General features: G+C 43.9%; 1 protein-coding gene across 1 annotated transcript in view; it reads right to left on the bottom strand.

Moving 5' to 3' along the window:
- Positions 1-11914, bottom strand: part of SPS3F (sucrose phosphate synthase 3F) — a 28816-nt gene extending 16902 nt beyond the window's left edge. Inside the window, exon 1 of the mRNA XM_082875172.1 lies at positions 11422-11914. Within this exon, the coding sequence (XP_082731298.1) occupies positions 11422-11691 (270 nt within the window). The 5' untranslated portion in view covers positions 11692-11914. The remainder of the gene's footprint in view (positions 1-11421) is intronic.
- Between the last annotated feature and the right edge of the window lie 212 nt (positions 11915-12126).

The following is a 12126-nucleotide window of genomic DNA, read 5'->3' as shown; positions in this document are numbered from 1 at the left end:
AAGCGGCCAGGAGAATGAGCTTTGGTGAAGAGATCAGCAGGTTGATCAGCAGAGGAGATGGGATGGAGATGGACAGTACCACGAGTGACGTGTTGACGAATAAAATGACAGTCAATCTCAATGTGCTTGGTGCGATCATGAAAAACATCATTGTGAGCAATTTGAAGAGCACTGTGATTGTCACAAAAGAGGGCAGTAGCGCCAGTGGGGGAAACACCTGTTGGCATATTATAATCACCGAAAGTCACTTAGTATTTTATTAGCCGAAAGGCAGTAGGGTCTGTTATCATTGTTATGCCCTCAGGGATCATCTTGTAATTGTCGTGTTTGTAAACCCTAATTTTCATGTATAAATAAGGGGTGATATCTCATCATACCCTAAGCTGATTTATTCGAGCTTCATGGTATCAGAGCTAAACCTATAGGGTTTCGGCTCACCCTCGTTGGAAGACCTTTTCACCAACAACAACAACACTCTAGGGTTCGAAGCTTACCTGGGTGGATCTTCCTCAGCCGTCTTCCTCGGTCGATCCTCCTCAGTCGATCTCCTCAGCCGTCTTCCTCAGTCGATCTCCTCATCCCCTCAGCTCGTCTTCCTCAGCCGTCTTCCTCGTCGACCTCCTCTGTCGATCGTCACTCGGCCGACAGCACCGCAGCTCGGCGACCTCCTCCAGCCATTTCGTCGCTTGTTTTCTTCGTCGTCCTCAGCCTCTGATCTCACTGTGGTATATAAATATATATATATATATATATATATATAACTCTATATATATCCGGCTCTATTTATATATATATATATATATCAGGATATATAGTTATATATATATAAAGACATGTATAAATAAATCAACGTAAAAAAAAAAAAAATAAATAAATAAATAAATAAATAAATAAATAAATAAAATGAAATAAAAAATATATATATATATTCAAAAAAAAAAAAAAATCATTTCTTAATTTTTGATATGTCTTTATAGTGGTCATTGTGCCTGTTATCTCACTACCACCTTCCGGGTTTGTGATTTCTACTAGTTTGTTGTGGGTTTGGTAGTATTGTATCCATGACAGATTCCACTAGTGTGTCCTCTTCGTCTCAAACACCAAAGAGTGAGAGTCTCATTCTACCTACTACCATGACTGAGAATCCCAACCCTAGTCTGAAAATCACCACCTCTCTATTTAATGGTCAGAACTACCTAGCATGGTCTCAAAGTTTGACTTTGTTTTTTGAAAAGTAGAGGAAAGATGGGGTATGTTGATGGCCGGATACAGGCACCTAGTACCACTGACTCAGGTTATGACCAATGGGAGATTACCAACTCTTTGATTATGAGTTGGCTTATCCATTCGATGGTTCCAGAACTTGGTGAGGGCTACTTGTCTATGGAGACTGCCCAGGACATTTGGGAGGCTGTGGCTGTTACCTATTCCCGCAAAGGAAATTTTTCACAGGCCTTTGAGTTGCGTCGCTCTATTGAGAGCACACTTCAGGGGGAGCAGACTGTTCTTCAGTACTTCACTTTCCTCACCAACGGCTGAAAACGCCTTGACCACCTGGAAGACTATAAGCCCGTTTGCCCTACTGATTCTGTCGGGTACAAGAAGTTCATTGCTCGGGAACGGGTCTTTAAATTTTTGGCCGGCCTAAATATGGAGTATGATCCAGTTAGGGGTCGAGTTCTGAGTATGGACACCCTTCCTTCACTACAGGAGGCATTTGCCTATGTACAAAATGAGGAAAGTCGTCGGTCAGCTATGATGTCTCCTGTCTCTACTGACCGTTCCGCATTACTGTCTACTCCCCGAGATGGCCTCAGCCTGCCTCCTCCGTCTGCTGCTAAGGAGTCTATATTCTGTGATTATTGCAAGAAGCCGCGGCATACTCGTGAGACATGTTGGAAGCTTCATGGAACTCCATCTGGGGGTCGAGGTGATCGGTCAGGTTCTCGAGGAGGTCGGTCAGGCCACTCTCGAGGACGTGGTTCCTATTCCCGGGCTCATCAGTCTAGTGCCGTTGATACCCTTGATTCTAATTCTACCCAAGCTTCTGATACTGAGCTGGAGGATGCTTTGCGCCAATTGTTGGACCGCCGATCTTCTACTGCTCTCAGTACCGCTTCCTCGTCCTTTGCCCGCTCAGGTAACTTAGCATCTGTTCCTTGTGCTTTCCTGTGTCATACATCTTTGCCTTGGATTATTGATTCTGGTGCCTCAGATCATATGTCTGGCTCCTCTGATCTTTTCTCTGCCTATAAGCCCTCTTCAGGTCAGGACAAAGTTAGGATTGCCGATGGAACTGTTTCTTCCATTTCTGGAAAAGGTTTAGTCCAAGTCACTCCTACCATGCATCTATCTTCTGTTCTCCATGTTCCCAAGTTTTCTGTTAATCTGTTATCCTTAAGTCGTCTTACCCAGGATTTCAATTGTTGTGTGACGTTTTTTCCTGATCATTGTCTTTTTCAGGACCTTGTCACGGGGAGGACGATTGGCAGTGGTAGTGCAGAAAATGGTCTCTACTTCCTAGATCAACCGGACAAACTTGCTTATTCTTCCACCGCGTCTTCTACTACCCCCGCTGATGTATGGTTATGGCATCGGCGTCTTGGGCATCCCTCATTTCACTTACTTAAGCATTTATTTCCTTCTAGTTTTGCAAATCATCATGTGTCTGACTTTCTTTGTGAGTCTTGTCAACTTGGAAAACAACATAGAGCTTCTTTTGCTCCCAGTTTGAATAAAAGCTTAGTTCCTTTTTCATTAATACATTCTGATGTTTGGGGTCCCTCTCGTGTTCTGTCTGTGAAAGGTCATCGCTGGTTTGTTACATTTATTGATGATTTTTCTCGTGCTACTTGGGTGTATCTCATGAAAGATAAGAGTGAAGTTTTCTCTGTGTTTCGCACTTTTCATAAGATGATTTGTACTCAGTTTGGGGCCACTATCAAAATATTTCGTTCTGATAATGGCGGGGAATACATAGATTCTGGGTTAGGACAATATTTCTCTACTCATGGCATTATCCATCAGACCTCTTGCACCAATACCCCTCAACAAAATGGGGTGGCCGAACGCAAGAATCGGCATCTTCTTGACATGGCTCGGTGCATGTGTTTTTTTATGAACGTGCCTCAACCCTATTGGGGCGACGCTGTTCTCACCGCTGCCTATCTTATTAATCGTCTCCCTACCCAGGTCTTGGACAAACAGGCTCCGCTTCACGTCCTCCTCGGTTCTCAGTCCTTGTTTTCTATTCCTCCCAAAATATTTGGTTGTGTCTGTTTTGTCCATAATCACTCTCCCTCTCGTGGTAAGTTGGACCCTCGCTCCCTCAAGTGTGTTTTCCTTGGTTTTTCTCCTACTCAAAAGGGGTATAAATGTTACCACCCTCCTTCCCGTAAATGGTTTGTGTCCATGGATGTCACTTTCTTTGAGTCCCAGTCCTATTTCTTGTCCTCTCCGGTGTCACCGTCCTCATTTCCGGGGGAGCCTTGGTGTGAAGTGAGTCCTGTGTCTCCTATGGTAGAAGTGAGTCTTGTGCCTCCTATGGTAGAACCAGTTGTTCTTGCACCCCCCTCTTCTACTGGAACTATAGAACCCACTGTCACCAAGAATAAGGATGGGCATGTTTATGTCCGGGACATCGACAGAAAACAAGTTAACTGGATACAAGGGACTGTTTCTGCTACTCCACTGCCATCTCCTGCTTCTGATGAGAGTCTAGGTAACTTTGAATCTCGTGAGTCCATTGATCTTGATGTTCCTATTGCCAAAAGGAAGGGTGTGAGATCTTGTACTCAACATCCTATCTCACAGTTTGTATCATACTCTCATTTGTCATCCTCATATAGAGCGTTTGTGTCCAATATTTCCTCTGTTAGCATTCCTAACCATTTTCAGGATGCTCTTGCTATCTCTGAGTGGAAACTAGCCATGATTGAGGAAATGAAAGCACTTAGAAAGAATGGCACTTGGGAATTGACTGAGTTACCTACGGGCAAACGACCTGTGGGCTGTAAATGGGTATATACTGTGAAACACAAAGCAGATGGGTCTATTGAGCGTTACAAGGTAAGACTTGTGGCAAAAGGGTTTACTCAGACATATGGCATTGATTATCAGGAGACCTTCGCACCCGTGGCTAAAATGAATTCAGTCAGAGTACTTCTCTCTCTAGCAGCTAATCTAGATTGGCCGCTTTATCAGTTTGATGTCAAGAATGCTTTTCTCCATGGTGACCTCGAAGAAGAAGTATATATGGACATTCCTCCGGGTTTTGAGGATCATCAAACAGAAGGGAAAGTATGCAAACTTCGGAAGTCATTATATGGTCTCAAACAGTCTCCAAGGGCTTGGTTTGAAAGATTCACTCAGGCTATGTTTAAATATGGTTTCAAACAAAGTCAGGCAGATCACACATTGTTTGTGAAACATTCCTCATGCGGAAAAACTACAGCACTTATTGTTTATGTAGATGACATAGTTCTTACAGGCAATGATAGTGGGGAAATACCTCTGTTAAAGAAATACTTAGCCAAAGAGTTTGAAATCAAAGACTTGGGAAGCTTGAAGTATTTTCTGGGAATTGAAGTTGCTCGCTCTAAGGATGGGATATTTATCTCACAGAGAAAATATGTGCTTGACCTGTTGAAAGAAACTGGGATGCTTGGCTGCAAGGCATGTGCCACCCCACTGGAACCCAATCAAAAATTGGGAGATGATGAAGGAGGAGAAGTTGTGGATAGGGGAAGCTATCAACGATTGGTGGGTAAGCTCATTTACCTATCTCACTCCCGTCCTGATATTGCTATTGCTGTCAGTGTAGTTAGTCAGTTTATGCATGCTCCTCATCAGATTCACTTTGAGGCTGTCATGAGAATCTTGAGGTATTTGAAGTCTGCTCCTGGTAAGGGTCTGTATTTTTCAAAGTATGATCATCTTCGTGTAGAAGCCTATACAGATGCTGACTGGGCTGGGTCAGTAACTGATAGGAGATCAACTTCAGGTATTGCACATTTGTCGGCGGCAACCTAGTTACTTGGAGGAGTAAGAAACAAAATGTGGTTGCCAGGTCAAGTGCAGAAGCTGAGTTTAGAGCTATGGCACAAGGTGTGTGTGAACTTTTATGGATCAAATTATTGTTGAGTGATCTAAGTATTGCTCAGCCGGACTCCATGCGGTTATATTGTGATAATAAGGCCGCCATCAACATTGCTCACAATCCAGTTCAACATGACAGGACAAAACATGTTGAGATTGATCGCCACTTCATTAAGGAGAAACTCACTAGTGGTACCATTTGTACTCCTTTTGTTCAGTCTGGTGAACAACTTGCTGACATTCTCACCAAGGGAATTGGGAATAAACCGTTTCATGATATATTAGGCAAGCTGGGCATGAGAGATATCTTCGCACCAGCTTGAGGGGGAGTGTTGGCATATTATAATCACCGAAAGTCACTTAGTATTTTATTAGCCGAAAGGCAGTAGGGTCTGTTATCATTGTTATGCCCTCAGGGATCATCTTGTAATTGTCGTGTTTGTAAACCCTAATTTTCATGTATAAATAAGGGGTGATATCTCATCATACCCTAAGCTGATTTATTCGAGCTTCAACACCCATGTCAGCAAGAAGCCAACGAAGCCAGAGAAGCTCCTGAGTAGTATCAGCAAGAGCACGATATTCGGCCTCGGTACTGGAGAGAGCAGTAAGAGATTGTTTCTTGCTGCGCCAAGAAATAAGAGAATCACCCAAGAAAAAGCAGAACCCGGTAGTAGAGCGCCGGTCAGTAGGATCCCCAGCCCAATCAGCATCGGAAAAAGCACGAAGCTGGAGAGAGGAGCGGGCGGAATAATGAAGTCCATGAAACAAGGTACCTTTGAGATAACGAAGGATACGAACTAATGCAGCATAATGAGAGGTACGAGGAGCGGACATAAACTGGCTGACAATATGAACGGCATAGGCAATATCAGGACGAGTAACAGTGAGATAGACAAGGCTGCCAACCAGCTGACGATAAAGGGTAGCATCAGAGAGAAGAGTGCCATCAAGAGGTGTAAGACGACTCTGAGGTTCCAGCGGAGTGGAGGCAGTCTTGCAATCCGTAAGACCAGCACGGGTGAGAAGATCAGAGGTATACTTAGCCTGAGAGAGAAAAGACCCCGTGGAATCATGGAAGATTTCAAGACCCAAGAAATAGCTGAGAGGACCAAGGTCTTTCATCTCGAAATGATGGCTAAGAAACTGTTTAAGGCATAGAATACCATCAAGATCGTCACCGGTGATAATCATGTCATCCACATAAAGAAGAAGCAAGGTGGTCCCTTGAGCAGTGGTCCGGATAAAAAGAGCAGTATCATAAGAACTGGAGGTGAAACCACAGTCATGAATAGTAGAGCTGAACTTGGCAAACCAAGCGCGTGGAGCTTGTTTGAGACCATATAAAGCACGCTGAAGTTTGCAGACTTTATGAGGTGGATAAGTAGACCCAGGAGGAGGTTGCATGTAGACCTCCTCAAGAAGAACACCATTAAGGAAAGCATTTTTCACGTCCATTTGATAAAGATCCCAGTGTAGAGTGGTAGCAACCGCAATCAGGCTGCGAACAGAGGTGAGACGAGCAACAGGAGCAAAGGTCTCCTCATAGTCAATACCATATTCTTGATTGAAGCCTTTGGCAACAAGGCAGGCTTTGTAGCGCTCAATAGATCCATCAGAACAAGTTTTGATTTTGTAAACCCATTTGCAACCAATGGCAGTCTTGCCAGGAGGAAGATCAACAATGTCCCAAGTGTGAGTTTTGTCTAAAGCCTGTAATTCATCAGTCATAGCTTGCTGCCAAAGAGGATTAGAGCGAGCCTCACGATAGGAGGTCGGTTCATAAGTAGAAAAAGCAGTAGAACCAACAATAAAGTCACGAAGACGAGTAGAAGGTTGAGTTACCCGGTGTGGTCGAGTAGAGGCAGGAGGAGCCAAAGGGAGAGACTCACCAGGAGGGGAGGATCCCGAGGGAACAAGAGCAGGACCATCAGAGGTAGCAGGTGCATGGGACAGACCAGTAGGCAAGGCAGGCTCAAGAGAAGCCGGGAGGGGCGGTGGAGTAAGCTCATCAGAGAACTCGAGAGTGGCTGGTAAGGGTGCTGGGGTAGACTCATCAGAGAACAGATCCGTGGAAGGGTCAGTAAAAAACAAAGTGAATGAGGGAACGGACAAACGGAAGAGAGAGAGAGAGGAAAACATTTTGTGTTCCCAAAAGACGACATGACGAGAGATACGGAGTCGCTGGGAGAGAGGATCCCAACAAAGATACCCCTTGTGTTCAATACCATATCCTAAGAAGCAACAGAGGCGAGAGCGTGGTTCAAGTTTGGTACGTTCATGAGGTTGGAGAAGAACGAAACAGGCAGATCCAAAAACCCTAAGGGTGGTGTAAGGGGGACGGGTTCCATGCAGACGCTCGTAAGGAGTGTGATTATGAATGACAGGTGTAGGGATACAATTGATAGTGTAAGCAGCAGTGAGAGCTGCCTCTCCCCAAAAATGTTCCGGACAAGAGGAAGATAGAAGGAGGGCGCGAGTAGTGTCAAGGATATGGCGATGTTTCCATTCAGCACGTCCATTTTGTTGAGACGTACCGGGACAGGAACGATGAGGTTGAGTACCATGACGCTGAAGAAAAGAAAGAAAGTCAAAATCTTTATATTCCATGGCATTATCGGAGCGAAAAAGCTTAATATTTTTAGAAAATTGTGTTTTAACCATGGCAGCAAAATTGTAATAAAGTTGTTTGAGCTCAGAGCGATTTTTCATAAGAAATAACCATGTAAAACGGGAAAAATCATCTATAAAAACAACAAAATAGCGTGCGCCTCCCATAGTAGGAGTAGGAGAGGGTCCCCAAATATCAGAGTGAATGAGATCAAATGGGGCAAGAGAAACAGAGTCACTTTTATTAAACGACAAGGCAGGTTGTTTGGCAAGTTGACAGGACACACAATCTAAAACATCAGAACTTACATGACCTAAATGACCACTGGAAATTAAAGATTTTAAACGACCAACAGAAAGATGGCCTAAACGACAATGCCAAAGCTGAAAAGGAGATAAAGGAGGAGCAGTGGTAGCAGTGGTAGGAGCTGTGATCTGAGAGGAATCTGGAACATGAAGATGGATGAGTTCGTAGAGACGTCCATGCTTACGGCCTATCCCAAGAGTTTGCCCCGTCCGAGGGTCCTGCACCAAACAACCAGAACGGGAAAAGGTAACAGTTAGACCATGCTCACATAATTGACTAATGGAGATAAGATTTAAAGTAAGAGCAGGCATAAGATAGACATGAGATAAAGACAAGTGAGAGGTTGAAACAGAACCAACATGACTTACAGACAGAAGAGACCCATCAGCAGTATGGATAGAAGGAACATGAGGAGTAGAAGAGAGAGGAGTAAAAATAGTAGGGTCAAAGGTCATGTGATTACAACAAGCAGAGTCAAAGTACCAAGAAGAGTTACCTGCGGTGGCAGATAAAGCAGTAGATGGAGGAGTACCGGAATTCTGCCAAAAGTGGTGAAACATGGCGTCGACATCGGTTTGAGAGAAGACTGGAGTGGAAGGGTCTATAGGAACAGAGGAAGGTAAATCCTCTGAGGCAGCAGCAGCAATGCGTTGAGCAGGCATTGGTTTAAACGGAGTCCCAGAACGGTGAGAGTGGCTGCGAGAAAAATTCCCGGTGGAAGAACCATTGCGAGAGGCACGGGCGGGATTGCGGAAGCAATCTTGCTGGAGATGACCAGGGCCAGTCTTGTTGCAAAACCGACAAAGATGAACTGGACAATTAACCAGAAGATGAGTGGACGGAAGATGGCGGTTGTGACAGTAATTGCAGGCATTAGACTTTTGTGGTGAAGGTGGAGATGGAGAACTTCGAAGCTGGGGAGTGGCAAGAACAGAGTCCACAGGGTGTGAATGGAGAGTACCAAATCTGGTTTCCTCTAACAGGAGTTCAGAAATTGCTTGCTCAAGAGTGGGTAAAGGAGTGCGATGAAGGAGAGATGCGCGTACTGGCTCAAATCGGGGAGTGAGAGCCATGAGAAACTGAACCAAGCGTTGTTGGTCACGGTAAGTAGTAAACAAGGCAGCATCCTTAGTACAATCCCAGGGAGGTTCAGAAAGAGCGAGCTGATCCCAAACAGAATACATTTGGGAGAGGAAATCATTAATGTTCTGAGTTGTTTCTTGGCGCATACGGTGAAGATGACTCAGAAGCTGATATTGGTGAGCAAGGCCAGTAGTCTGATAGCGTTCTTGTAAAAACTCCCAGATGTCTTTGGCAGGAGAGGAAACAGAGTCAAGTTGGAACCGACCAAATTGAAGGCTGATAGAGGTGATAGAAGTATTGCGAAACCAAGTGATGATCTGATAGTTTTTACTATCCCAATCTTCCAGGCGGTCGACATATTTAGTAGCGGAGTCTGGGGCAGCAGAATCCGTGGGCCCTTGAATGGGTTTGCACACATCCCCAGTGATGATGCGCCAAAGTTTCTTTCCTTTGAGGAAGCCAGACATAGCTTGTGCCCAGAGGACATAATTAGTCCCATCAAGAATAACGGAAATAGGGTGATTAGAGAAGTCCAAGCGATCCATGAGAGAAAAACAGCACAATCAAGGGAGAATCTGAAAATTCCAAGGGCACCAGTGAGTGCAGAAGGGCAAAAACAGTCAAAAACCGGTCTGAACCGGCCAAAAAGGTCCAAAAATGGGGGTGAACCGGCTGGGGAAAGGGGCTGAACCGGTTGAAGCCGGACCGGCTGGAGCCGAGGTGGGGAGCCGAGGAGAAAAGCGGGTGCAGGGGGTCGAGCCGGCGCGAGGGACGCGGGTCAGATGGCTCACGCGGACGGCTGGCAGGGCTGGCGGACGCGGAGCGCGTGGGCGCGGAAAGAGGTGGCTCAGGCGACTGGGGACGCGTGGAGCGCGTGGGAGGCTGAAGGCGGAAGCAGGCGACTGGCCGGCGACAAAAAGGGCGCGTGAAGGCGCGTGCGGCGGCGAACGAGGACGATTCCGGTGGCCGTGGATCCGTAGTGAGGAGAGGAAGGCTTCGGTGGTGTCCAAACTGAATTTGAGAGAAGGACGAGAGGGGCAACAATCTGCAGATGAGAGATCAAGCTGCCAAGAGAGGAAAAAAAAATAATAGAGGCTAGGAAAGACACCTGTGCTCTGATACCATGTAAAATAAGTTGAGAGAGTAAACACTCTGTTGTTGAAAACTCTATATTGAAACCAAAATGAGAGGCTCCATAATATAGGAGCGTAATTACAAGACATCATTATGAGCTACTTTAATAAAATAAAGAAAAGAGGGCCGAAAGAAGGGCGGGCTGCTTTCGGGCGGCCGAAAGCAGCGACAAGGAATATACATGATTATATATTATATTATATACATACTATATATTATATACTAATCATACTATATTATATACATATTATAGTATATGTTAACATCATCAACGCCATTTGATATGTAAAAGTGTATAAACACAGTCACACAAATGTATTGATAACCCATTAACAAGCTTCTCCAAAGGACACAGCACTAATCATAGAAAATAATCTAAGCCATATACAATTAGACTGTGGGACCTGTCATTAAAGAAACTGTTTATCTGTATTTTCTATAATATTGGTCAAACTTTATTTTCTTGTCTCTGTACTTAATCGATTCTCTCAAAACCGACTAAACCCCGGTAGTAGTCAACCAAACTGGGAGAGAGAATAATAAATCAATTGTTCAAAAAAAAAAAAAGAAAAAAGAATAATAAATCAAGAACTCTCTCTCTCTCTCTCTCAATAATAATCAAGAGAGACATGAGTGTCATCCAATTTACAGAGCATATATGTACACATTACATAGGCATCTATATACACACAGATAAATATAAATCTATATATATATATATATATATAAAGGGACAGAAAATCCACAAATAAAAAAATATTAATAATAAATAAATAAAATCAAGAAGTCATTGACAATCAGCCAATTCCACACACAAACTTATACTACTATGGATTTAAAGAGACACCCAATTCTCAAAAAATTCAAGTAGCCATTAAACACCACCCATTTCTACAATCTATATATAATCACATATGCACATGTATATACACACATAAATATAAGAAAAATAAAAATGACACATTTTTATTGAATCAAAAAATATATATATTTCAAGAATTTAAAACCCTTTTTGACATTTTCATCTATTTTGACCCCAATCCCAATTCCAATACCAAACAATGCCCCATGTCACTCTTCAGCATTTGCCATAATATATATACATCTATACATATATATATATATATATAGAGAGAGAGAGAGAGAGAGAGAGAGAGAGAGAGATTGGGATGAGATGGGAATGAATGAACCTGCTTCTTCTTGCGGGTAAGATGCCAAATACGCCAGCACATATTCTCCAACCTTGAGCTCCTCTCGCGGGTGTTGCGAGTGGCAACGACCTTGATCCATGTCCTGTGAAGATCGGACTCATCCACACCAGTGACCACCTCTTCCACAAAGTACTTGGTTGGATTGAAATGCCCTCCGTCTCTCAGGTTCGGCTTGTTCTCCTCTACAGTTGCCGCCCCACTGTCCAGTATCGCCTCCAAGTACCCGTTTATCCATTCATTCCCCGCCATTCAAAAAACTTTCCCGAGAAAGAAAAAAGAAAAAATCAATTTTGGTTTCTATGTGAAAGAGCGTTAGGGTAATGAGTGAGTGAAAGAGGAGAGTTTTGGTAGGAGAGGAAGACTGTCTTTGTGTTTGTGTTTTGTATGAGAGAGAGAGAGATGGCGGTTAATTGTGGGGCCAGAGAGATGACACGTGTGAAGGAAGAGATTGAAAGGTTTAACGGGTACACCTGTTATGGCGGGGGAGGGGATGGAGAAGTTATTGGGTGATGCTGAGCATCGCCACGTGGCATTTAACAACGATGTTGTTCGTGATGAAAGAAGTAAAATTTATATTTATGATTACGTAACAGTTTTTAAACTATCTAATCTAATAATTTTTTTGAGAGATGTGTGTGAATGCACTATTTCCGAGGAAGTCCGATTCCCAATGCTATTATTATG

The sequence above is a fragment of the Camellia sinensis genome, chromosome 6 (genome assembly GCF_055761805.1).
Source record: "Camellia sinensis isolate YWXY chromosome 6, ASM5576180v1, whole genome shotgun sequence".
Taxonomy (NCBI): Eukaryota; Viridiplantae; Streptophyta; class Magnoliopsida; order Ericales; family Theaceae; genus Camellia; species Camellia sinensis.
This window is presented reverse-complemented; position numbering and strand designations above follow the sequence as displayed.